This window comes from Scatophagus argus, chromosome 18 (assembly GCF_020382885.2).
Source record: "Scatophagus argus isolate fScaArg1 chromosome 18, fScaArg1.pri, whole genome shotgun sequence".
NCBI lineage: Eukaryota > Metazoa > Chordata > Actinopteri > Scatophagidae > Scatophagus > Scatophagus argus.
Genome location: NC_058510.1, coordinates 13,370,288 through 13,398,101, shown reverse-complemented (window position 1 = coordinate 13,398,101; position 27,814 = coordinate 13,370,288). Strand labels below are relative to the sequence as shown.

General features: G+C 40.2%; 2 protein-coding genes across 4 annotated transcripts in view; both read right to left on the bottom strand.

The window, feature by feature from the left end:
• Window positions 1-12,720, bottom strand: part of LOC124049293 (butyrophilin-like protein 2) — a 59,347-nt gene extending 46,627 nt beyond the window's left edge. The window contains exons 1-4 of one of the 2 annotated variants that reach the window (XM_046370741.1): window positions 12,494-12,720; window positions 11,450-11,459; window positions 2,421-2,722; window positions 1,688-1,954 (exon numbers count right to left, since the gene is read on the bottom strand). In XM_046370741.1, coding sequence (XP_046226697.1) covers window positions 1,688-1,954; window positions 2,421-2,722; window positions 11,450-11,459; window positions 12,494-12,560 — 646 coding nt within the window. In that variant the 5' untranslated portion in view covers window positions 12,561-12,720. Of the gene's footprint in view, window positions 1-1,687; window positions 1,955-2,420; window positions 2,736-4,096; window positions 4,327-11,449; window positions 11,460-12,493 lie in introns of those variants that run through there. The other variant, XM_046370743.1, reaches the window with a different exon arrangement.
• A 1,892-nt stretch (window positions 12,721-14,612) lies between these two features.
• On the bottom strand, window positions 14,613-26,793 carry hhla2b.1 (HERV-H LTR-associating 2b, tandem duplicate 1). 2 transcript variants are annotated; one of them, XM_046371740.1, is made up of 8 exons: window positions 26,629-26,789; window positions 24,394-24,615; window positions 20,046-20,387; window positions 18,010-18,294; window positions 17,521-17,847; window positions 16,739-16,846; window positions 15,565-15,624; window positions 14,613-14,872 (listed from the first exon to the last, which is right to left on the bottom strand). In XM_046371740.1, the coding sequence occupies exons 2-8, from the start codon at window positions 24,461-24,463 to the stop codon at window positions 14,775-14,777; spliced, it is 1,290 nt and encodes a 429-aa protein (XP_046227696.1). In that variant the 5' UTR covers window positions 24,464-24,615; window positions 26,629-26,789; the 3' UTR covers window positions 14,613-14,774. The 2 variants fall into 2 exon arrangements, with proteins under 2 accessions (XP_046227696.1, XP_046227697.1); XM_046371741.1 differs by lacking the exon at window positions 15,565-15,624 and having other exon boundaries at window positions 26,629-26,793.
• Window positions 26,794-27,814: the final 1,021 nt, after the last annotated feature.

Below are 27,814 nucleotides of genomic sequence, written 5' to 3'. Positions count from 1 at the left end.
GTTCAGCACAGAGGAGATGCTTACCCTGACGCGTTTGCTGCTCTGTCTCGTGACCTTTTACGTACACAGAAGGCTGTCAGCCCTGCGATTGTTACAATCAACAAAAGGCCTCCAGCCACTCCAGCTATAACTGCTGTGTTTGAAGGGTCTGAAACAGAGAAGAGTCTTAAGAGTGTTGACTGAAATTTTTACAAGCCAAACTCCCAATAGCAACTAATGGAGCATAAAAATGTTGGCTTTATACAAGGTGAGTGCGTTGCTGTTAATTAGAAATGTAAATATTTTCACGTTAAAGTAATTTTTGGTTCCTTATGAAATATTTCCATCAGAAGTCATGGATCAGATTAAATTCTTGGATCAGATCTTAAGGGGTCCTCAGCTCCCATGGAGTTAAATTCTACTGTGAATGAAATGTTTTACCACTCTGACAATATTGACTTAACTGTTGTTGTCCTGTTTTGTCTTCTGCTCCAAATCCTCCGTTTTCCCTCTTTGCACTGACATCACACACAGATGTATTGTATGTAATAATAATAATGTAATAATAATAATAAGTAATAATAATGTTGTGTAAAAATGTGTGAGTGGCATGATGAACATTTGTGCTGTTTGAAAGAGCCTTATTTAGTTTAATAAAGATCCACAGTGTCGATCACACACTCTGATTCCAACAGTTTTTGCTCAGACACACTTGATCTTACCTTGCTCTACTCTCAGAAAGGTGTTACTGATGAACGTCTCCTCAGCATTGCTGAGTTCACAGGTGTAAATCCCCTCCTGTTTCAAAGATAAGTCCTGTAGCATGAGGTTTCCTGACTCAGACACACCCTTCACCCGCTGCCTCCACTCCTCTGAGACCTGGTGGGTGACATTGGTGCTGGTCTCATTCAGGATGATCTGACTGTGGTTAAATCTCCAAACGAGGCTGAAGCCCATGAGATCAGTGTTTGAGACGCTGCATGGGATTGTTGTGTCAGTGCTGGAGCCACTGATAGAAGCTGAATTTAAACAACACAAAAATAGTTTAAAAGACAGCATTGCAATTTTGCAATTTAATGAAAACTAAAGTAGTTGATTAAAATAAAAATCTGTCACTCTTTATCCTCTCCAGCAAAATCTTGTGTTGTCTGCCTGTTTTGTACCTCTGCCTGATCTTTGGACCTTGGATTCCTTGTCCTTGCTGAATAAGTTTGTCTATTCTGTCTAGTTTCCTGGTTTTGACCTTTTCCTGTTTTTTTTTGTGCTTCTGGGTTCTTATCTAACTCTGTTATACTGGCCTTTTCTTCCCTTTTATATTTTAACAAATCACTAACATATGATAATATCCATTTCATTTCTCATTTGTGTAGCTTATGGGAATAAAATAACTTCTTGGCAACTGAATGACATGCACCGCCAAAGCCCATCCTTTGAGAAATAACAATAATACTTTGTGTGGATGTTGTGTTTTATCTGAAGAAAGTCTGATGCTTGAAACATTTTTAATGATTACATGTGACCAGCAGTGTGCTTCATTGGAACACAAAATGGTTATTAATTGAAATGAGAAATACAATAAAATAATCTCCATGATGCATGAAGCTGCAGGTTCTCTTGCAGTAGTTTTTTGCTGTAGCTTCAGATCTTTCAGATAAGAGCACATATCAGCCTGGTTCATTGGTTTGGTTGCCAAATTTGACATACTCACGCAGTTTGGTCAAAGTAGCTCTCCTTGTATTTCTGCGAGTGCTGATGGTGCAGCTGTAGACCACATCAGTCGTGCTGTCTGGAGGTATCAGAGTGCTGCTGATGCTGTAGAGCTGCTGTTCAGTCTGCTGGACGGTTGTTGTGGTCTTGAGGGGCATGTTGGATGGAGGACTGGTGGACCAGGTGAGCTGAGGCTCAGGGTAGATCCCCTCTGAGCTGCAGATGATCCCGTTTTCTACCTGCTGAAGGTGGACCTCAGTGACAGGAGCTGCAAAAGAGACCACATATGAAATTACATAAGGAGAGACAATTTGGGGGATAATAGTTAACTGTGGTGGAAGTTTCCATAGTTTCAGTGTGTGTGGCTGCTCACAGTCAAGTTGTCTCACCCACATTGTTTAGTCTATGAGATCTTAAAATATTGTGAAAAAATTACCCAAAAACTCTTCATTTGAAATCACAAATTCTGGCATTTAAGATGCCTGAATTAGTAAAATGTTTTGCTTAAAAAATGACTGAAATGACACAACAGCTGGCAACTAATTTTCTCTTTCGACTGTCTGATCAGTTGATCAGCTAATAACGGCAGCTTGAATCCTTGTAGTTTTAGGTTTGTGTTGCTGTGACAGAACAACACACTGAGATGTACGCAATAAAGCCAAAACTGAGAGCAGAAAACACACACCAATTAAATGCTGTTCTTTTGTATTTGTTTCACTGTGTGTTTCTCATACCGTCCACTTTTAGGCTGATGAACAGATCCTTGTTGCCATTGTTGCTGCTGGTGTAGCACTTGTATCTGCTCTGGTCCTGAACCTTGACTCCTGTGAGCTGCAGAGACGCGTTTCCTCTGGAGATCTGGTCTGTGAACAGTGACGTCCTGCCTTTGAAGCTCTGGTCCTGCTTTGAGAGCTGGTCTTGGTTGTAGAAGTAGGAGTGGGCATAAGTGTCTCCTGGGTCCTTAATCCAGTGGATGACGACATCATGAATCGGCTGAAAACTGCATGGTAAGATGCAGCTCTCCATGAACACACAGGACACCTCAGTATCTGCAACATCAGGTGAAGACACAGAGCCTGATGATCAGTGTTTTTGACCACATTGATTGATATTTGCCTGCATAACTGAACCATAGCCTGTTACTGAGAGAGAAATACACTTCTTACAAATGCAAATCCTTGTACAAAGTGTACGTAACAAAACTTTACTGAGCGCCTTTCAAGGCAGTGTGACAGCAAAGAAAAGTCCAACAAGAACAGAGTGACAGAGCACTGTTTTCCCCTCACTTGTTGACCAGTTTATATATATTGGCTTCTGCATGGTCAGTTTCAACCTGTTATGATTGCCACTATGTCTCTTATTCCCTTGTTGGATACACAGTGGGATGCAAATGATCCATGACTTAAAATGAATGTGGGCCAGGGGTGCTGCCCACAGACAGACATATACCAGACATTCTGACAGTTCATTTAATCAGCTCCAACTGTTTCATTGGGACTAACAGCTAATTCTGTCCACTGAGCCAATCAGAAGGTTTGCTTCTTTGTATCATGAACATTTTCTTCCCACTTCCTTTGCAGTTGGTGTAGTGGCACACAAACATCTGCGTACATTAACCTCTTCAGCTCTCCGTCACTATTTATTTGTTTTCCACATCCTCAAAGATAACATTTCTTCTAAACCTAGCCAACCTGATCCTGTTTTTGACATGTCATGTCATCAAGAAACGACTCAGATTCAATGAATCGATGAGTGAATCAATCAAACAATCAAGGACACAAGTGTAAGTGAACAATCTGAATTAAAATGATCCCATAAACAATTATAAAGGAGTACACTGAAACATGATTTAAATGTGTGTGTGTGTCAGGCATCCAAAGAGTTGACAAAATTGGAACAGGTTGGAATCTGACTTACATTGTTTATCGGATTCCATTTAAAGGTGGCAAAATGATACACACGACCCTCTGCTTTACAATGCATTTATTTTTTAAAATAGTCTACTTGTTACCCAGTGATCATCTGTATTTGACTCCATCATTCATGGGCTTAATTTTAGCTAAATGAGTCTAAAATATTTCCATTTGTGTGAGTGTTTTCATCCTTTTAGCAGTGTGTACCCACAAGCATATTGAGATTTTGAGCTCTCTGTCTCAGAGGTGACTTTCATGTTTCTCTGGTTTCAGTAACCATGACAACACAATGTACCACGTTAATAAACATCTGGGATTTATATTTTGAATAGTCAAACAGGCTGTGAACGCCTCACTCACCCCCTCTTGCAAAATCCAGGACCATCGCAAACACGACACATTTGATCCCAGTCGGCAACATGTTAAGTATCCTTTGCTGTGCACCTCAAGAGAGCAGCACAGAAGTGAAACTACAGTAGAATACAGAGATGACGCACCTGAGTCAGCTGGGCAAGTTGGGCGTTGGTTGATTTACCTGTAAATCAGTTTACCTGTAAATCAACATTTTCTACATTCTTTAACATATATTCATTTACAAACAAAGTGTATTTACAGCTAAACTACCGACAACTTTAAAAAGTGTTCCTGAGAACATGCAGTGATATCATTTATGCTGTTAGGATTTTGTTTTGTTTTGTTTTGTTTCTCTCTCTCTCTCTCTCTCTCTCTCTCTCTCTCTCTCTCTCTCTCTCTCTCTCTCTCTCTCTCTCCTCTGCTTTTGCTGCTGTGTGTGTGTGTGTTATCTGAACCTATCCGGAGCAGGGCTGGGTGGAGACACCTCCTTCCTGTGATCCAATTACCTGTGCACCTGTTGCTCACCTGGTCCAATCATCGGTGCTCTCCTCGCTGCTTTAAAAGACCGTCTCCCTGCTCCACCGAGGGCGGATTATCCGTCAGCCCATGTGGTTCAATTCCTGCTCCTGCCCGTCCTGCCCAGCCGCTGCTCTGAAGATCTTTTTGGAAGATCGACGTTTCGTTGGACTGCCTTTATTTGAGACCACGCACACTCACCTGCCGTCGGAGAAATCCTTGGACTCTCTTTAAGTTTGATTTTTCTGAGACTCATTTACTGTTAATATCTTTAATTATAACTTCAGTAAAAGATTTATTTTACTTTTGCCCAATTGTCTGACTCTGCCTTCTGAGATCCAGACTTTGTGTAAACCCAACATTTACAATGACATGCTTGACAACAAGGTGAACCTCATCCAATCCTTGCTCTCCAGGATGCTCCTTTCATACCCAGTCATGAGACTGTTACCTGTCAACAATGAACCTGTGGAATGTTCACATGGTTTCCAAGCAATACGCAATCTCTCCCAGAAACGTGTTGCAAGCATCAAATTCAGAATAAGCAATATTTAGAAAAATCAAGGTAGCTGATGAAGTGAAACATTAAATAGGTTATCTAGGTACTGGTTTCACCTGTTTCAGAAAGGTTTTATTGATGTTTGACACAGCATTGCCACTTTTTTTTTTTGGAATGTGGATTAAAGCACCTTTCAAAAACAAAGTTACAAAGTGATTTGCAGTAAAAAGTAGTCGAAAACATAAAACAATCAGTTCTGAAAAACCATGAGTTAAGTTTTAGGATGAGATTTAAAAGAGGATACTGAGATTTCAGCAGCTGGTGGACTTCAGTGACAAGTCGACCTTCTGGTGGAGCTCTGCCACAGGATCTCTCGCAGCAGTCAGTTAGTACATGTGATTGTCAGTGATACAGGCAGTAAAATCTCAAAATCAATTCTAAAACTCACTGGTCAGCAGTGCTTATTGGTCTTTAATTATCCTGATCACTTAGAAGTACAATAAATATCTTGTTTTCCTTTGTAACACAGATGGAGGTTCCTGCAATCAACATTTACAACTTTCAGATGTAAGACTGATTGATTTGATGAGATTCATTTGTCTTCTCATTAGTTAATCAACTGATTAATTAATTAATGGAGGTGGTGCCCCATAATTCAACAACTTCTTGATATTAATTTACATGTAGTCGGTGTTTCTTAAGTATTAATTCACATGCTTCACTTGTCCATTCACAAAGTAACATATTGTTGTTTTGGACATCATCGCTCTGTAGTTAATGTAAAATTATTATCATCCATCTTAAAAATACGATAACGCAGGACCCCTGACCACCACTGAGTTTTTCATTTGATCCTATTTTGATGCAAGATATTTTACTTTTACTGAGTAAAATGACTTTAAAGTAGCCCCTAACCCTTTCACTTGACGTCTCTCTGGTGGTATTCAGAGCAGCTGACAGTCAACAGTGTTTGCAGAGCTTGTGCAGGACTGAGTGACAGACATTTCCATCTGTGGAGTCACGCTGCCAGCACGGCTAAAAATACTGTGATGGTAAATCCAAGTAAACATATCACAATGGTGCCACATAGTGGAAAAGGTGATCTAACTGTGATGACTGCTGGCAGCTCCTCGACGAGTGAAGGTGAAACAGGTGGGTTTATTGGAAACCAACATGTCTTACTGGACGGGGTGAGAAGACTGAAGTGAACTGCAGTCTGTGTGTAGTCAGAAGTACAAGTGCTGAGTTTTGCATCCAGCTGACTGATAACATAGTTTGTACTGTCTTGTGAACTTCTGCTCAACCCTTTGAACAAACACAAAACAAAACATGGAATCTACTAAATATGTTTTCATAAAGATAAAAGTTTATTCAAACCACCCCAAATTTCACTACTACTGTACAAAACTTCTCAGTAAAGTCAAATATACTTCATGTGCATTATTATTGCAATACAAATATATTGTGTGCTTTCATGTTGTTATTTAATCAGAAATGTTTCATTTGCTGCATGTCTTTCAGATCACAAGCAGCTCTGCTGACTGCTGAACTTCTCACCTCCTCACACGCTGCACTGCTGGATGTTACAGCAGACATTTTTCATCCAGAAGAGGTCAGTAAAACAATATTTCTGTTTGTGGAACATGTCAGCTTTAGACTGCAGGCATGTGGAGTTTTTTTGTTTTGTTTTTCTTTATTTCAAAACAAGACTGTTGCTCTCACATGCTTTTTGTTTTCTTTTCATACAGAGTATACAATTGGTATCAAAAATAAAGCTTCACAGCAATCAAATGCAGTTTCTGAATATAATACATAATAATACAATTCATAAAGTCATTTTGTTAAGCTAGCAGAGCATATTTTTGCTTTATTTGTTTAAAATCTCTTACTTTCCTGGCAGCAATCAGTAAATAGTGCAAAAAAGCCCATCCAGTCATTTCACTGAATCCAGTGAACCAACCTGTCCTCCTACATACCTGCCTACCTGTGTGCCCTCTGCCTTGTCACAAAGCCAGACATTGCAAGAACGGAGAAACGCAACCACAGTTTTCTAAACACTCACATGTTATCTTGAGTCACAGACTGTCACTCAGCGGCTAACACCATTAGCAGGAAGCACACGCCTCTTTGGACTGAGGTGCGTTCACGACAGCTACTGTGCTTTTGTCTGTGTGCCTTTAACAGAGTTTGGTTTTTGGTATCTGTGAGCCCAATAAAAGCTAAGCGAGCTTATTGATGCCTGAAGGGCCAGTTGGTGAAGTCATTCAAACATGATCATACCAGCAATAATTTAGTCATCACAGCACCTTAAGTATTGATTAAATATCAATCTTTCTATCTTTATGAAGTAAATAACAAAAGCAGTCGAGTAAATACTTGTCCTTCATTCTGAACTCAAGTCTAAGAACTCATTAGCCTCAGAGTCTAATGATTCGTTTAACAGTTTACCAAAACATTCAACACAAGTGCAGACACTGAGGTAAAGCAAGCACACATGATTAACAATGAAGCTGAAGTTTCTTGTTTTCTCAGATGTTCAGGTTTAATTCTTGAGACTCTCCTTGTAGTCTGTAGCCCCTTGAGTCACTTTATCCATCTGGGGTTTTTATTCTGATCACTTCTTCTTTACCATTTTGTCTGAGTGTGACATACCAAAAGAAAGAATAAATAAATAAAACAGCCGTGTACCATAGCAGAAACGGCCTTAGAGTCTTAGTGAAAAAAGTGCTCTTGTCCTTCAATAATCAGTCCAGATAAAAACCTGAAAGACCTGAGAGTCTTGTTCTCTCACAGGTCCAAGGAAGCTCATTTCAGTCACCAACTTCTGTCTGTTTTGGCTTTCCAGTGGAAATCTTTGTTTTCGTCACCAAATTCCCTGCAAACAAAATGAAATAGAATTCAGTTTTGAAATACGTCAAGTTCAAACTCCCAGTCACTCATTTGTTCTTTGTTATAATCCACTTCTGTACTTTGCACTTTGATATCATGCATGTAACGTTAACAACACTTGAAGGCCTGTAAAATGAATGGGACTAATGCAAAATAGATGTTTGTCTGTAACTAAATGACAACAGGATTCTTCAGTGCAGCTATGCTGTTATGTTATTGTTGTTTCCAAAACAGAACAGACAAACAGACAGTATACTGACTTCAAACGTTCACTGAGCTCTGGTGGTTTTGTGTCCCCTTCATGTCCTGCTCTTCCCTGAAGCCAAAAAACATGACTGTGAGTACAAAAATCACATTCAAAATATTAGCCCATAAATATAATGACAAATGATTTTACTATTATTACTTACCTTTTTTTTCTTTTGACAAAAAGGGATCATATTTTTTTTGTAGAGCACCCAAAGAACGACTCCCAATCCAATTAAAATTAATGCCACGATCACTCCAGCTATAATAGTGCCAGCATGAGCATGAGCTGAGACGGAAATGGAAAAGGATTCAGTTAATTCATCTTTCTGCCAACCAAACCGTCACAAGTGCAACAGTGCTTTCTGTAGCATCAAGGTGTATAAGCATTAAAGCAGATAATACTGGTTGTTGTTCAGACTTCATGCTTCCTTACCTTCCTTCCTCTCTATCCTCAGAAAGGTGTTGGTTACACGTGTCTCCTCAGCATTGCTGACTTTGCAGGTGTATATTCCCTCTTGATTTTGAGACAAGTCTTGTAGTGTGAGGTCGCCTGACTCAGTCACAACCTTCACCTTCTGCTTCCACTCCTCTGAGACTGTGAAGGCAGAGCTGGTCCTGGTCTTGGTCAGGATGATCTGACTGTGATTGAACCTCCAGATGAGGCTTGTCAGGGGAGGGTTTGGGGCAGAGCAGCTGATTGTTGCTTCTTTGTCTGAACTGACAGAATCTGAAAAACACAAAACACACACAAAAATGAACAAAGAGTAATGAAATATCTGATATTTATGTGTATATATAATAAACATAATCTATTATGTTAACTTTATAGATGTTACAGACGTTATAGTGTAGCACCATGAATGTTTCATATCAGCTCTTTGAAGCAGCCTGATCTCACCAGTTTCACTTTGCCCTCAGGTCTTGTTACAAACTCTTACTTGGTTTAAACAAAGTGGCTTTCCTCCAGTTTCTCTGAGACCTGACGGTGCAGCTGTAGACCACATCAGTAGTGCTGTCTGGAGGTATCAGAGTGCTGCTGATGTTGTAGAGCTGCTGTTCAGTCTGCTGGACTGTTGTGTTCTTGAGGGGCATGTTGGATGGAGTACTGGTGGACCAGGTGAGCTCAGGCTCAGGGTAGATCCCCTCTGAGCTGCAGATGATCCTGTTTTCTACCTGCTGAATGTGGACTTCATTGACAGGAGCTGCAAAAGAGAAGATTCGCTTTACAGTAACAAGATTCTGATGTGGGTGACCTGATAAGTGCAGTTCACCTCTGATGATACACCTTGTGAGGTGTTTCTTATTCATTATTAGTTCTTTCTCTGATTATCCACTTTTTCCTTCCATTTCCTTCCACTGTCATCCATTCAAGCCATAACCTTGAAGATGAGATTTAGTGGCCTGGATAACACCAATCTGTTGCCCCATATGTTAATATATTGTATGTCCAATCATAAACCGGGGAACAAGTGAGGCAAAGTTCCTTCTCTTTCGGGGGACCACCACAATGTTTTCAACTGGGGCAGCACGGTGGTGCAGTAGTTTGCACTGTCACCTCAAAGCAAGAGGGTTCTCGGGTTCTTGAATCCCAGTCTGGGCCCTTCTGTGATGAGTTCTGCATGTTCTCCCTGTGCCTGCGTGAGTTTTCATTGACTTCCTCCCACATTTCCAAAAACACAGCCATTAGGTTTAATGGCTGCTCTCCATTGCCAGTAGGTGTGATTGTCTGTCTTTGTTTGTCGGATCTGTGATTGGCCGGAAACCTGACTGCCTTGATAACAAACTGCGACTTTCCGTTAAATGAAGACACATGTCATTCATGCCATAATTTAAACCGAATCAAGAAATTACTTTTATTTGTCATTAACTACCATGCATATTTTTTATTCCCAAATGAAGGTCTCATGGGGAAGCAGAAGGGGAGGAATTTTGTCTCTCTCTCTGTGCCTTTCCTCAGCCCATGGACTTAATTCTCAGAGTGGAACAAGTCAAATTATGTTATAATCATATTTTTTACTATTATTTTTTATTTGTTATGCAGTTTCCATTCTTTATGCAGCGTAATAACAGAAAGTACTTGGCACAAACTGGTTTCTGTAGGTTCGTGCAAGTTCTTCTTTCAATGTTATTTTTGCAATAACTAATGGGTTCAAAGAGCCCAGAGTCAGTGCCAGTTAAGAGAACCATAAATTCAAAACTCTGAATCCTTATAGTTACAGGTGCCATAGTAAGAAGGTGTTTTTGGACGTTGAAGCAGTGAGTTTTAGATTATGTTTACTGTGCACCACGAGTTCTTATCTACTGGGTGACCTTGTTCGCACAGCCTTAAAAGAACAGCCTCTGTGTCCTCGGTCTGGGAGTCAAGTGCTATCAGGCAGCTGTCTTTGTGCTGTGGCTGAGAAAGTTTAACACACTGTGGCACTGTTTGGGTGTGAGCTGCTGAGTTTTGGAGATATTGACTGTAAAGGTACCTGCCTACTCTCTGATGTAATGGAACTAAATGATAACTTGCTTGTAGTGCTCAAAGTGGCAAAAAGTCCATTTGGAAAAACTCAACAACAGTCTTTCTTTCCAGAAATCATGGTCAATTGTATCAATGCAGAGAAAGAAATGTTCATCTGCTCATGGACGAGAGGCTCATGCTTGACACGGGGCTCGACAGAAACATCAATGCTGTCCTCCTCAGCTGAGCTGTAACATTAATTCATTTAGTTTCTTGATTTTAGGTAAAATGTCCCTCTAACAATGTGTTCTCTACTCATCAGTGTGTTTGAAAGTTTACTGAACTGAAAACAAAATGTAAGGGTATGCTACAGTTCCCAAACTTGCAGTCTTGAGTGTGCATTCACATGTTACTAAGTAAGCTGGTGAGGTGTTTTCCACAAGTAAAGTTTCTGTTGTGACGCTGCTTGCTATCAGAGCTGACCAGCACCAACCTGAGCCTCCTTCCTCTAAACCAAGACACGTGTGACTCCTCTTATAAGAAGCAAATAATATTCTTTGTTATTTATAATGTTTTCTGTAGACTGAATTTCATATACCTTCCACGTCAAGGTTGATGAATGACTCCTTGTTGCCAGTGATGGTGCTGGTGTAGCACTTGTATCTTCTCTGGTCCTGAACCTTCACGCCTGTGAGCTTCAGAGATGCATTTCCTCTGGAGATCTGGTCTGTGAACAGTGACGTCCTGCCTTTGAAGCTCTTGTCCTGGTTTGTGAACTGGTCTTGGTTATAGTAGTAGGAGTGGACAGCAGTGTCTCCTGGCACCTGAACCCAGTGGATGACGACTTCGTCACCCGGCTGAAAACTGCACGGTAAGATGCAGCTCTCCATGAACACACAGACTTCAGCATCTGTAAAACATCAGGTGAGGAAACACCCATCAGGGTTCAGTTCAGGGGACTGCGAAGCGTTAGACACGGTTGGACAACAGATCTCATATCAGAATCAGTTGATGTCCCGGTCAAACAGCACCAGTAGGTTTCTGGCAAATGATTTGACACAAACTGAATGACTAGACGAGTTTTCAGACATAGATTTTCTGATAGTAAGTGGACTATGTGAAAATTTTCAGGTTTGTTTTCATTTAGTGGAAAATTAATTGTGCATCATGAAGAACTCAACATCTTCCAGACATCGAGACAAGGACGGTGACGAATGATGTATGCATGTATCGTCTACAACAACAGAAAGCTAAATTATGTTGAAGAACATCTTGGTCTTGTTTTCCAGATACAAGGAAACATTGTGTTTCGCTAAGCATTCATTGTGTATGTGCGTGTGGTTGTGAGAAGAAATGTGCCCCAACTGGTGCTGCAAGGTTAAGACGAACACAAAATATTTCTTCCACTTGTCAGATTCCCCGACTGAGTTTACTTTTTTCTTTCCCGCAAAGGGAGAGGTGACACTGTGGACTTTGACACTTGACTAAAGTTTAAAACATGACTCTGTTAATAAACAATCTCAGTTTCCGTCTGTTAGTGGTTACATATGGTTTTCTAAAACCAAAGCAGAGGACTGGTTTGTTGGACTTAAAGTCTCCGGTCTGAGTTTGTTCAATGTTTTATTATGTGCTGAAATTTTAGAGTTGCAATGCGACAGGACCTTATCATTCATTAATGTTTTTTGTTCAAAACTTCAAGTATCATGAAAAAAAAACTGTATTCACCTCAGCTGTACTGTGATGGTCACTTCATAGGACAATATTTGAAGTAATATCTGAAAACTTAATATAACATCAAAACTATCTGTTTTGTTTTGTTTTTTAATTGGATTAATCTTATGAACCATAGATCTATGTAGAGTTTAAAGTTACTGGTATACTTGCTTTCTCTGGGAATATATTAAATATACCAAATTTAAACAAAGTTTAGAACTTGTTACTCACCTCCTCTATTAAAAGCCCACAGAAAGATCAGGACAATCGGGAACACAAGCCACTTGACCACTGACATCCTGCTGTTAAAAGTTCTCCTTTGAAACTATAGTGTAGTGAAAAAAAAAATGTGAACATTACAGCTGGGAGTGTCAGAAAGGCTGGCCAACTGGTCGGATTTGTTTGAAGTCCCACAAGCGGCATGAAGTAACCAGCTTGTGCACTCTCAGTGTAGTGATCCTGAGCTATTTTTAGATTGGTGTCAGGAACTTGTGTGTGTGTGTGTGTTGGGGGGTGCGGGGGGGGGGGGGGGGGGGGGGGTTGACTGGTGACCAGTCCAGGGTGAACCCCACCTCTCAGCTGTCGTCAGCTGGAATAGGCTGCAGCCCCCTGCAACCCTGAGGGATAAGCATATGGAAGATGGATGGATGGACCTGCTTTAAGGTTACGTTGATATTCATGATAGGTTAAGGTAAGGGTTAGGATTAGGCAAGTAATGTTTATTGTTATGGTTCGGTGGTGGTTAAGCCTCCAGGAAATTAATCAAAGTCTATGTGATGTCCCCAAAAGTGATGGAAACAAGACTGTGGGTGTGTTTCACTGTATGACTGTATTGGATTAATGATTAACAGCTTTTGATTTGTCACGTCCTGTCAGCTTAAAGTTCTATTAAGAGTAAAAGTAGTAGAGGTACAAGGTCAAAAAATGGAAGCAGAAAAAAAGAATGTGGTCCTTGACCTCAGATGAAAAGCACACACAGAACAACACAGACACAAACTTTCAGTGATTAGTCATTTAATAATTTTACATTAATAATTATCACATATGGCCATGCGTGGCAGTGCACAGAAGAGCAGAAACTATTTGAATCTGTTGCAGATTAGCTTTTGACTCATCAGTTTATGATGGCAAGTTAACGTCAGGATTGTTCATCTATTATATTGTGCAGTCATCAGTGATTCACTGTCACATTCATTTTTGTAGTCCAGGCAGGAATTTCCAGAGGAAACTTGACTTCTTGGAGTGCTCTGTAAGTTCAGTCAAGGTTTAAATACAGCAGTACAGCACTGATAGCAGAACACGAAGTCAGTCTTTTATTTTGGCGACCCTGTGTCAGACTCCAAGAGCAGAGCGATGCTGGTGCGAAGGAATCAAGAGAAAAGACAACATCCTCACCTACTGTAAAACACCATAAAATTTCAAAGTTTAAATATATTTCTTTTCTTTCGTAATGGGCTCACATTCATTCACAAGCTTTGTGGTTCTCAGTCTCCTTTTAACCTCATACTTGACACAAATGGTCCTTTTCTTATTCCTCTTTTCTCCAGTAGTGCCAACTGCTGAACTCCATGCAGTAAGCAAGTACGCATTCCGGTTTTCATCTCCGCTGCATCTTGACTTCATGACATACAACTTTAAACAGGAAGTAAAACATCACAAAAAATGTCCTCCTCTCATCTTAGCAGTGGCCATTGCTTGCTTAGTGTCTAAGTAAAGGCACTTACACACCACCCTTCAAAATGGTGACATTTTGTGACAAATTAAATTAAGTTCAGTGGGATAGGACAGTAAATCTGTGCAAATATTTGCATCGTGTTTGCAGCTTTGGTGAATTTTGACACACACTGAGGATTTGATGGTGCAAATGTATATTTTTAATGCACAGTGTGATTCAGCCAAGCTAACAAAGTAACGAGTCGGATAACTGACCTCCAGTGAACATGCTAGCTTGGAGAGTTTCACTTTCCCTGGTCAGAAACTTTTTATTGAAATGGTGAACAACATGTTAAAGGAAAGTAGAGAGAAAACAGACGGACTCTCCAGGAGCTGCTCGGACTGATTTGCTAGCATGTTAGCCTTTAGCTCAGCAGCTACAGCAGTTAACTAACTGACCCTGTTAATGTCACCAAGCTAGAATATTTAAAACATATTTAAATATTTCACAAACGGATGATTGTGACCGGGCCATAAGCAGCCACAAGGTTTCTTTTTGACCACTGAGCAAACCACTTTGACCACTGCAAACTTTTCCTCAGTAGTTATGTGGGTTTATTTGTTTTGTTTTTGTTTTGCTTTTTTCTTTCAAAACAACCCCCACAGCTTTAATGAAATTCTTTTTCTAAGGAGTTAGTTGTTTTGCTTTTTTCTTTCAAAACAACCCCCACAGCTTTAATGAAATTCTTTTTCTAAGGAGTTAGTTCTCTGCTGTTGCGTGTAACTGTGTGTGTGTGTGTGTTTGTTTTGTTAGTATTTTGTTAGTTTTAGGTGTTTCCAGGTTGTTTCTATTTTTTTCTCAAGTTAACTGAGGGCTGGTCTGGAGGCCCGATTGTCCGTTGTTGCCGGCCACAGTCAAAGGACTGCTCTCATTCAGGTTACTGTCTGCTGCTGAGGCTGTCAGAGAGAGAAAAAAGGTTCTGGTTAAGTTGATGAAGAAACAAAGAGAAAAACTAATTCTGATGAACATTTTCCTTAATTGATTAGAAGTAGTATTTCAATTAGAGCACCTGTTACATTGCTTAGTTTATCTACTTAAAACATACACTCAGTTGCCGGTTTATGTGGTTCCCGAGCTTTTTTTTCTTTTTGCTTTTGAATGCTTGTGAATAAACCATTTGGCAAAAAAGGTTTATGCACTTTTGCCAGTTAGCCTAGCATAGCACAAAGACTGGAAAACTTACAACTTTAGTTGTAAGTAGATTTAAGAGTTTAATATGTATGTTTATTATATTCATATTTGCTAAATCCTACTGCTGGAAGCTGATGTATAAACAGATAATGAATGACAATATAGTAAAACACTGCTGTAATAATGTAGAAGTTACCATTGTTAACAAATGCTTTACATTAATAAGCATAGAAAATACCCTTCTACAGCATCAATTAAATGTTTGTTACTTCTAAATAAATGTTAAAGAGGGGATTTAAAATAACATGTTATGGATTAGTCTGTAACATAAGCAAAAAAAAAAACCATGCAACTTTGTAGCTTGTGTGGTAGAGCAAAGACTTAATCTATGGCTCACTCTAGTGTTTGATTTTGGTACTGCAAGTGTCATTTTTTTTAAAAAAGATTGATGACTGACCTTTGACTAAATGTAGTTCTGTCACCTCCTCAGGGTCTTTTCTGGGCTCTGAGGTGCCTCCTGGGTGAGTGATGACAGAGACATAATGTGTGTGAGAACGGTTGAAATAATAATAATGATAATAATCGGCAGTGAACTCTAAATCTGAAAGCACCTGTATGTATGCTAAATTGTGATTCAGCTCACACAATCACACTGAAACTCTTTCATACTTAGTTCTTTTGTGCTAACTTACTTTTTTGTTTTTATGACCTTGGCTGTTTCTGCCTACACTTTCTACAATATGTGTGGTGTGACCCAGGCCCAATTAGCTGTATGACTGGTGTGGGAGTGTGCTGAGAGGCGTAACATTAAAAGCCTGGTTTATGTTCTGTTTGTCCCACTGGTGGGATTATTTATGAATATTTTATTCTGCTTACATAAGAGACCAGTAACACACTGTTACCTGCAAGCAAAAGACTCAGCATAAACAGAAAAGCCTGACTTTACTCTCAGATTTTAGTATTGGTGGTCCATTTTTAAGATCGAATGTAAATCTGATCCCATTAGACATTCAGCAGTTAACTTCCTCTGTTTTATGTTTTTTTTTCTCAAAAATATCGAACAATATCAGTATAAAAGCTGTTAAACAGCTTTAAACCGTTTGCCGATAATAGTTTTGTACTTGAAGTATGGTTTGAATGCAGGAGTGTTTATGTTTTTTCTTGGGTAAAAGACTTGCATCACTAATGATGCCATTTAGTTAGTTTTTAGTTATTTGGTTAGTTTGTTAATGACATTCAACAGTTAATTTGCCAGGAAGTATAGAGCATTATTGGAGAGTGTAAACCTCCAATAAGTTTAGTGGAGAAGCCTAAACAAACAGCTGCTTTAAACAGTGATGTTCTGCTAAATTCATAAATAAAATATTGTTCTCTAACAAAAGCCAAAGTAAAATTTTGAACTGTTCTTCTTAAAAGACTGAAATTTTCATATAGATGACATGAATATAAAGTATATACATGGTAAAAGCAAACAATTAAAAACCAAAATCAGACAGAGCCAAACTTTGTGTCCACACCCAATCTGAGTATCATATCTGCACATATCTATTATTTGACATGCATGTCTCAGTTCAGTCAAGCTGTCTACTTTCTATTGGTTAATGCCCACAGCTCTTGGAGTCCATCTTTACCTTTCACCTTCAGGTAGGCCAGCATGCCTGCCAGAGCAAGGACCAGCACAGCAATCACCAGGCCAAAAACCCACCAATAAGACGGCTCTTCGGAAATACTTCGCTCACCTGCACACAGATAGAAAAGACACACAGATTACGACAAAAATACACACTTAAATTCAAGAAACAGTAGTTTATGTTTCCTTTGTACGATGTTGTCTTGTTGAACTTTCATACTGTTTAGTATATTCATGATCAGCACAATTGTAACATGCACTGATAATGATTCGGCATCCCATTATTCCTTCTTGACAAATCACTCAAATTTTGCATCAGTGTTGACAATCATATTAAATTTTGAATGTGTTTCTCTTTTTAACCAAGCAACTGTTAGAACTAAAATCCATTTAGCTCTGATCATCTCAGCAACAGCTTGGGTTGTCTGTTCAAACGCTGGTTTACATTTTCCTGCCAAGCAACCTCTAGTGGCTGTGTGAAGAATGACTGTTGTCTCTCAGAAGCAAAGGGGGAAGAAGGGTGGTAATGATGTTATCATGTCAAAGAAATGAGATCAGGGTGGATGGTTTGGCTACATGAGCACAAGATGAACATCAGAGTGACTGCAGCAAAATGTTAATTGTGGGAAAATACATATTTAGGAGACAGGAAGTCAGAAAGTACTGAGAGGCACATTAAAATACTGTTGCTTTAAACTTGCTCATGGTATTCCCCTGGACCTGTTGCTTCACTGAACTAATTTGCACATTTTCTCTTTGGTTTAAGACGTTCCATGACCTCACCAGCAAGATCATCGATCGTGACATCAGCGCGTTCGGTGTGGGTGTTGTACGGTATGGAGAACACACAGGTGTAGCTGCCAGTGTGCTCTGAGGGCTTGGGGTCCATTAGTCGCAGAGAACCGTCTCCAAACGGGACCCTGAAGCCATCTAGCTCCACACTTTTGTCCCAGGGCGGTGAAGAGACACTGTTCCCCGAATGGCTGTCATAGGTGAGGATGTGGGAGGGGTCCTTGCTGTTGGAGAAGCTCCAGTGGAGGAAGGGGTTGTTCAGGTAAGGGGGGGCATAGCAGGGGATGGTCAGATCTCTGCCCTGAGTTCCTCTTATTTCTACCAGACAAATATCAGAGGTTTTTCAATAATTAAATAAATAAAAACAAATTAAAGCACTCTGTATTTGTAGTATCAAGCTTTCCACATAAGAGGTAGCTTTTAATTTTGTTAATGTTGACCTCATACTTGACTGATAAATACCATCCACAGTCCCTTTACCTCTTTCCCTGAGAGAGGTGGTCCACACTGGACCACCGTAGGAAGTTGTGACTTTACAGATGTAGATTAGGTCAGGTTGTCCGTTCAGCCTTTTGAGACGACTGTCGACGGTGTACAGCCCCTGTTTGTCTGCCAGCATCCGCGTGACTGGTCTGAGGTCCTCAAAAGTGGGTGGTTCGGTCGCCCAGGTTACACGAGGAGCTGGGAAGACATTGCGGATGGTGCACTTCATCTCCTCATAGCCGCTCAGCCTTGACAGCTCCAGAGACAGGCCTCGGATAGGGGCTACACACACACACACACACACACACACACACATAAAGACACTCGCAGAATGCTAAATTGTTTCGCAGCAGCCCCTGATGATAGCCTCTAAATGCCAGTGCCCAATATAGCCTGACCTGCAGATAATGTTAGAGCTCTGTGAACACAATATAATACTACAACAGGCACTTTGCAGACATAGGAAATATATATATATATTTATATATATATATACACATATATTTTAAACTAAAAATATCCTTATGTTGCTTTTCTTACAAAGCCTCCCAGAGCGACGTATCACAGAAAAAAAATATTGGTTTGGAAATCCGTGGGCAGAAAGGCTTGAAGTAATGTTAAAGTAATTATGCACCTGGCAATCAGAATAAAAGCAGGGAATTCTAAAACAAGACTGAGACTCTGCAAGCGTACTGGTGCCTCTGTGAGACTCTAAGCGGTGCACTTATAATCAACATGTTAACATAGAAGGGTCAGAAGGGCAACCAACAATACTGTGTCCCAATGCTGTGCTGAAAGCTGCTCACTACCTGTGCCTGCAGCATGAAATCAGATCACATTGCAGTTATTACTGACTGACTGCCCTCTCAAAACAGCATGAGTTTGTTTGGTTGCACTGTAAACAGATACACCAGCTGCTTTTTTTTTTCTGACAATGTAGCTGCTCAACAATTGTTTGCTAAAGAATTAAAGTGTGTCTGTTACCGTCAGCAAACATGGTAGTTGTTAGGACCAATATATTGAAGGTACACTATGCAGGAGTTTCCTAAAAAATCCTTTATAAAGTCATTCAGAAGTAATTCTCTCAATCATTACTTGTGACCATCTGGAAGTGTGTGACAGTGTCTGGATCTGCACAGACCCTGTCCCCTGCCTGTATTTTCTGATTTTCTTATATTTTGTTCTGTTTAGGATGTTTCTACACTGCAGCCATTGGAAGAGTAACCCACAGCCAATAACAGCACACAGGTGAGGAAAGGACTGAAAGCAGCAACTAAATGCCTCATCGTAAGCATGCATCCAAGAGGAAGCTACAAAAATGGTGGACCCATTGCAGAATAAACTAAAATATAGCAAGGCAAAATGCCAAGCGGACAAAGCTTGTTGTAAAACAAAGGTGAATCCAGGTTTGGCTTTCACCTGCCGGTGAGCAGTGAAGAATCAGAATTGGCCTGTTTTCTCCTTGACAGGTAGGAGCCATAGCTTATATAGCTCACCAAATATCGACTTTTCCATTACAACAAATGTGCAACATTTCTACAATAGTAATTGGCAGTGTACTGTACATATAAACAGTGTAAGTAGACACTAAGTCAGACTATCAGCTCATGAAATAAGAAGCAGGAGGCACCAAGTTTGAATGAGGTGTTTACAAACAGTAACTGATAATTCCTACATAGTGTACCTTTATAGGGATAATAACTTTAATATTAGACATTGTCATAGTATAGATAGACAAGTAATGCCTGTAATATTATGTGGTAATATTTACTGTCATTTAGAGAGTTATACCTCATTTAAAATGGTGTATGACACAAGCATAACACTTTTTCACTGTCAGGAAAAACATCTGTACCAACATGCAGACTGCCCCATTGGAAAGTGGATTGAGAAACCTCCTTTTCAATGATGATATTCACACTTGCCTGAACATAGTTCTTCTGAATCATCAAATACATACAAGTTTGTTTAAACTGCTTAAATGTTAGGCATGACATGAGTGCTCTCACATCTACCTGTCTTTATAAACTCACCTTCCACCTTCACTACGACCTTTGCATTGTGTTCGCCATTTGAGGTGCTAACATGACACTTGTATGTGCCTCTGTCCTTGAGGCCACTCCTCCTGAGGATCAGCGTGGCGTTGCCGTGGGATATCAGGTGTGGGAAAACGGCGGCGCGACCAGCCAGCTGTTCATGCTCATAGTGCTCTTCGCTGCTGTCTTTATCACTGTCATCATCATCATCATCATCCTCCCACTTGAACTTGTACACCAGCACGTCCTGTCTGAACCACTCAACGGTCTCCTTGCTGCCCGGCTGGAAGCTGCAGGGGAGCACGCACTCCTCCGAAACAAAACACGTCACAGCGACATCTGCAATGTGACATGGAGAGTTGGGGCTGGGGTCACATTGAGGTTTGATTTTGTTTGGTGCAAAGCCGAGGCACCAGTATATTGTCATTGATGTGATGTTAGACTAGGTCACTTTGTCATCATTAAGCTGTTTACAGTTTCAGTTTGTTTCCCACCAGTTTTCTATACCAGTTAAGTGACATGAGTTTCTGGTTGCTATGCTGTTGTAATTTAGTAACATCAACAATGAATTCCTCTTTCTGTCATCACACCTTGTTATGGCAATAGGGGTGTGTCTCTGTGAGCATGCAAACAAGGTCTACCAAGGCAAAGTGTTCACAGGAACCTCCATAATACCTCTAATGAAAAGAACAGCCTTACCCAGAACAGGGAAACCAAGGATGTTCCCGAAGTCCCAACAGGGGAGCTTATAGGTGACCATGTCTGTATTATCAGCACCCAGTCGAGCTAAGCCCAAAGGGGTAATTTAGGGACAACATTTAGGCATTTGCTAGTTTAAATGTAGGGATCTGATGTTTGCCAGTTGAGTGGTAAACAAAACCGAAGTGCTTGTCTTGTTTACCTCTAGCAAATACCATCTTTCTAGTGGGGAAGGAGCTGGAGCTAATGTAGGAGGTTGAGTGGTACCAACCATACCTATCATAGCTGGGCTCACCTCGATGCACAACACTGGAACTAAAGTCATCGATGTTAGGATGCCAAAAACTAAAATAACTGAAGTTGTGCATTTTGTTTGTGTGGTTGTGTGCATCCCCAAAAGACCGATGGATTGTTCATTCATGATTAAAATTAGTCTGTACACAGCCTCAGGGGCCTTTGGGGCACATATTTGCTGTCTGTCTCATTCATTGAGTGCAGTATACACCATTTGTACCCTGTTGCCTTCAAGCTTTCAGCATTTGAAAGTAACCAAATCACCAAAATCAAATGTGTGTCCCTTGAGCCTTTGGGGCCCCTGGGGCAGTTACCTGCTTTGGTAAACCATCTTTGCTGTTTGGTGCACACTGTACTGTACAAGGAAATTATTGAGTGAATCAAACTTCTTTTTGTTCATATTGAGCATGAGACACGGCTGCCTATCAGATATCAGCATGACACCCATACCTGGAAACTCTTGTGTTGTGTTGTTGTTTCCTGTAGTTGGTTCAGATTACAGTTTAACAAATAACCTTTACTATAGCTTCTATGAGACTGTGCTCACCTGGTTAGTGAAATTGAAGGGCCCATTATAACACACATGTGCATTGATGTGTATTTACGCTGGAGTGGAACTGAAGGTTGGCAGAGATTTTTGTTTTGGCAGTGATTTCCTCCAAAAGATGAAGGTTGTCTGTCTGAAAATGGAAGTCACTGAGTCTCAAAGCGCTGCTTTTAAACTGGTTATGTTACAGGCTTTGAGAAAATGATATCAATGTACCACTTCCTTTAAACTCTGAGAGTGCTAGTTAAACATAGCAGGAATTACTTGCTAACATATGACACACACACGACACACACGCGACACACACAATTGAAACCGATTGAAACACAAGCATTTAATACTAATGATTAGAAAAGTAAAATTCATTTAAGAGCTAAGAGTTTGTTGTTGGCACAACATATAAGAGCACAGTCCAGAAAAGACATCCAGCGTCTGTTAAAACTGGATGAAATAAAGCTTGGGTTTTGAAGATTTTAACCATTATTGAACCATTATAGTGTTTGATGATATATCCATATTATTTAGCATATAACCATAAAAAAATCTTTTAGATACATTACATCCGTCATCATTATTATACAGGTTGCCACTGCAGTAATGACAACTTATCTACTTCCAACTGCAACTGCCAGATTTGTCTGGAACAGTAGCAGAGGCTCATGGGTATTGCAGTATTTAGAGTTCAACAAATTGCAACGAGTAGCAATAACCATATGTCATAAAAAAATAGAGAGTCCAGTGGTTCAAATAAATTAGTAACTTTGAGGATCATGTTTGAGGAAGACTTTGAAATATGAATAGAGAAAGTGCAAACCCACTTCCAGAGACTAAGTGACAAAATCACGTCGTAACTCTGAAACAGGGAGGTAGTTTTAAGGTGAACATTTCACAGCTCGCACGCAGCAAACACTTCTGAGAACTATTCACCCTCTATTTCCCTTTACAGCCACACATCCGGGGAGGTGGGTTATTAATCTCAATGGTGATTAATAGAAAGCAGTGAGTTTCACCACGCATGTTAACGCATAACAGGAAGTGAAACCTGTCCCTTTGACATCGTTAGAAAGCACACCCAGTGCGTGAAAACAGATGCCAGACCAGCGTCATGATCCAAGCAACACCTCTGCTACACTCCCTTCTGTTCAATATTTCACAGTATAGTAAACACTGTTGTTAAAAATAAATTACCACATGCAAAACAGATCCAACAAAAAGCTTTCTTAAATGAACTCAACCGCTGAGATTACTCCTGGAAACCACAGGACATTCCTAGAAATGTTTGTCAAGCTTGCACCCTTACACACTCTTGTCTAGAAACCGCCTGATAGCTCGCTCAGTTCCGTGTGGCGGCCTCTTTCAGCCAAAGCTGCCATCAGGTCACTGCTTTCATGCCAAGCGGTGTCAAATGGTCATTTGTTCGTGTCCTGTTTATTTGTACTACGCATACACATCCACGTGTTTGCACATGTGCGGCCGACAGCTACAGGTGTGAACACAGATGAATACCTGGAGAGATTAATAGTTGCTTTATCGCCTGAGTGGGTCTGTCAGCACCGTCCCCGCCTCTCCGAGCGTGTCATGACTGCCCACTCACAGCTGTTCCTCTAATTCTTGTCCTTCTTGAAAATCAAAGCTCTGACAGCAGCAGAGTGGTGACTCACACCTATGAATCACACCTGCACAACACGGCGCGGCAGCTGACAGGTTCGAGGCTGTCGGCTCGTGTCACATGGTCACGTGACATTCTGTGCCCTTGCAGGGCGTCTTGTGGCGAATCGTTGGTGTTTGCTGGGCAAGCACGGTTTCTTCAAAGTAGCCAACAATGTGTGAAATATTAACTTTACATTAATTTAACAAAGTAAACACAATCCAGGCTTGTACTTTAACTGATAAATAAGCAGATTAACACTTCTAAATGAGATGACAAGGTTAGTGATAGCACGATCTGAGTAACTTTCCAGCCTGAATTCTGTCCAGGAACAAAACCTGAGAGTCTGTCTGCTTCACTGATCATTTCATTGACCTCAGTGTCTCTGAACACACGTTTAATCAGGCTCTTATTTTTAAATAATATTTTTTAAAATAAAAATATTTTAACTTGGAGTCTCAGTTTTGAAGTTTTAAGTATTGTTTTTTTGTTTTGTTTTGTATAACTTTTATCCTCAGAGTTCCTTAATGTTTGTTCTATTGAGTTTCAGTGATTTTTTAACATAGTTTTATCTATTTGTTTTTATGTTTTTAGGGTTGTGCCGTTGGGCTGGCTGTTTGTATGAGAGGTGCTATATAAATAAAGCTGTGGAAAAGAAGATGGGAACCTCTGGAATGCAGAAAAGTGGAAAAAGAAAATATGACAGCTTCCCGCTTTTTTGCTGTCTCTTCCAGATCTCACAGATGAAGCTGGTGAGTAAAATGTTACCTTAACTCTTAGGAGTGACGGTCACAACTATTAACTCAGACCAGACCACAGTTTGCCTTTAAGTCCGGCTCAGTCCAGCTGTTTCACTGCTTTTTCGTTTGCTGTGGTTGGAGAATTTTTCCATCCTGATGTCATACTTCTCGTCAGAATTGGGGGGGGGGGGCTGGGTTAATCAGCCATCTGACTAATATGGGACAGTTTTTTATTTGGAAAGAAAAATGCCACAATTTTACAACTTCAATAGGTGCACCGATTATTGTATTTTCTTCACAAACGTGATCTGTGTATCAGATTCTGTAAAGAAGCCCTTCAGTCTTTTAATCCCTGTGAATGAATCCCTGCTTAGAGATCAGTTGAGGTTGCTGTACAAAGAGGCATTTGTGTCTTACCTGGCGTTTTGTCCTGCGTGGCGAAGCTGATCCAGAGGAGGAAACAGGCCCAGGTGTGTATCACTGACATGATTTCCTTTCAGCCACACACATTCAGGACTCAGACAGACACACAGAAACACATGTAGACGGCTCTTCAGTACATACTTCTTTCGCTGTGGAGATTTCTGTGGCCGTTTTTTTTTTCTCTTCCTTCCAGCAGGTTTTTCCTTAGATCTCTCTCTGGGTGGTTTGGCATTAGACGCACAAAAACAGGGAAAATGGAAGAGAAAAAGTATAATTAGAGGCACACTGCTGATGAAATGGACAGGGAAAGATAAACAGTATGAAACGTGACAGAACATGTGCAGCTTCTTGAGGAGAAATCAGGTTTGATCCTCTGAGGATTTTGCTGTCTTCACTCTCAAATCTTCTGCTCACCAAAAGATACAAACTAAAAGTGAGATTTGCAGCTGGAGCCCTGCAACACTTTCATCCAGCGCAAACACTGAAAAACTAAAAACTTTCCTCATTTCTTCGGCTTATTCCCCGTTGAGCCCTTCTTTTTTTTTATCTCTGGAGTGGTTTGATAGGTGAAAAGGAAGAGGATGCATCTGTTTTTCATGCACAATAAAATCCACTCACGTTATCTTGACACTATCTTAACGCTTCAAAAGAAACACAAATGAACTGGGTACCGTACATCAAAGAGTGTGAGGAAATGTGAGGTATCCTGCCTCTGTTAAATCAGTCAATCAGTCTTAAAGATTAAGGAAATATACCAGAGTCTTGTTTGAAACATGCAGAACGGCACGAGGATGAGCCTTATGATGAGTATAGTGATGAAGTGTTTTGACGTTTTTGGCAGGAGGTGAGGTAGGCTTGCAACCGGCGACATTGTTTGAGTCTTCATATGTTTACATTTTATCCTTCCTGCATTAAACCTGAAGAAGGGAAGCTCTTGGATTATTTCCAAATAATTCCTGTTAGAGCAAAAGTACAATGATGGTTGAGCAGCACTGAATGAGTGATGACTTTCGTCTTGCCTCGTGTTCTGCAACAAGACAAGTTTGTCCCTTTTTCTTAAAGAAGAGACTTTTGGCTCTTGGTTTTGAAACAGAAAGATATAATTTTAGGAATGCACTGACAAAAATTCAGGTAAAAGTATGTTTCAGCTTTTGTCAGAGGGAATATTTCCTCTTTGTGTCAAGACACAGTGAACTGTATCCCCGTCAGCCTCCGAAAAATGACTTCAGGGTCGAATAATGTCAAAGCAGTTTTACATCAAGAGCGCATTTTAAGGTACTAATTGTTCACCTCGGCTGAACTTCCTTGTTATCTTAAACTGAGTGTGCGTTACACTGACATGTGTACAGCTAGAAGTAACATGCACAGAAGAATTAATGCAACATTAAGTCAATGAAAAGTAGTGCAGAAACCGACACCGAACTTCCTCAAAAATCTTTTTTAACAACTTATTCTGTATTGATTAAACATTTCTAAGAGTTATAATGACACCAATGTTAACTCTTTAACCTGAAGTGCACTTACACCTTTTTCACATCTAAGAAGTTATATCCATGTATTGATATCCTATACCCCAAGACACCATGGTTTATATAACATGCATTTTATAATAACACAAACTGAAAGCCAAAAATACCAGTTTTAGCTTTATGTAAACATATTTTCACAAGGTGCCAATTTATCCTGAATTCCTCCCTTGAACCCATGAGAAAAGCCAGCTCAGCCTCCATGTATTTGTTCAGTTCTTCATTTATGCCTTTCCTTATCTTTGAGATGGCTTGTTATTTTATTAATGAGTTATTAAGACCTCAGCGTTTACTCTTTGACCTCAGATGCACTGTGAGCTTTTCTCAACAGCAGCTCAGCTTCCAGCATGGACCCCAGTGATTTTAGTTTGTGTGAAAACAGCTGAAAACTTGTATGAATAGTATATTTAATTTAAGTTTCTGTGCACTTCTTTCCTAAAAGTTAGAAATGACCTTAAAATAAGTGTTGACAGTGCATAAATTAGCAAATAATAGTGGCAGTAATAGTTTAGCCTGTAGAGAAGCGCTGTGTTTATACAATAAATTACAGAAAAAGAAAGCAACTTAGCTCTTACAGAAGCCCCTGGACATCAGCAGCAAATCTTCCTTTGATAACTAGAATAAGTCAGCTCTATATAGAGCTGTGATATCACACAGAGCTGCCACAGTGCTGAAATCTAGGTGAAAACTGAGAAACACTTACGGTGAGTCAGCTACAGCTCCGATTTAGATGAAATCCAGAGGAATAAGGAAGACTTGTGGAGGCGAGCCTGCTGCCTCCTGAGACTGAGCTTTAGTTTGACTGGATCAACAGGTTATTTAGAGAATAGGCAGCACACCACACTCACACACACAAACATTTCACCACACACAGAAACTGCTGCAGGAAGGTCTCTCCACACTCACACACCCTCTGCATGGGTGGAGTTTGGCTGTGATTGGCAAAGTCACAAGTACACACACACACACACACACACACATACACACACACAAGACCCTTCATCGGAGTCAGTTCCATCAAATGTCAGTGGGGTTTGCTTTCAAAGTGCAGGGCTCTTTTGGTGCTTGTTGTGTACTATGAGTTATGCTCCGCATTTCAGACAAGCAGCCAGCAGTGAGGTTGTTCAAGAACCTGCTGACATCAAACACAATCATACAGAACTACAGCAACAGACTGGCTTTCCTTTTTTCTGTTTATTTGTGAATCATGCAAAAGGAAGAGAGCTTCAAATGAAGCAGCGCATTAAATATAAAAATTTCATCTTTTGGGACACTTTGTGTTCCCTTTTTCTTTCTTTATTTCAAAATTTTCTCTGTTTTAATTCATCACCTAGCCATCATTTAGTCTAGTGCAGCTGAAAAGAAAGGTAAAGCAAGCTGAATACCCTTTATTTGACCTGGGAAGTTTTGCTGTTCTCTTTTCCAGGGAAGCCCTGCCACAGTTACTCACATTCACACCTGAAAGCTGAACATAATCAGAGCTTCTGCTTAAGTTAAAGGCACTGAAGTGGAGGCATTGAGGGAGGAACGAGTGCTGCTTTTTCACTTTGAACCTTTACCTTTTATTGCACATTTATGACAATCTCTGATAAGACTGAAACAGTCAATGATCAAGTGATCTGCATTCATAACAATCAAATGAGCAGTTATAATGCTATAATGATTCTTTCCACTTGCTGTGTGTTAAACACTGGTGATAGTACAGTAAAGTAAAGCACCAAAGGACATTGGAAAAAATGTACGGTCAACAAAAGGCGAAAGGCAAAAAAAAAAAGAAAAGAAAAGAAAGCTGATTTCCAATATGCTCTTTGATATGGACTGTATGAATCAGGACTCTGAGCTTTAACAGTGAGGCAGAGGCAGCATTACATACCATGCATCCAAGTCGC

What these genes read in the sequence shown, in the direction of transcription:
- hhla2b.1 (XM_046371740.1), bottom strand. Translation starts at nt 24,463, where the DNA reads ATGTCAGTGATACACACCTGGGCCTGTTTCCTCCTCTGGATCAGCTTC. An exon ending in GGTCGTAGTGAAGGTGGAAG is followed by an intron (nt 18,295 to 20,045) that starts GTGAGTTTATAA and finishes GTGTGTGTGTAG; the next exon opens with CCCCTATCCGAGGCCTGTCT. An exon ending in GGCCTACCTGAAGGTGAAAG is followed by an intron (nt 15,625 to 16,738) that starts GTAAAGATGGAC and finishes TCACTCACCCAG; the next exon opens with GAGGCACCTCAGAGCCCAGA.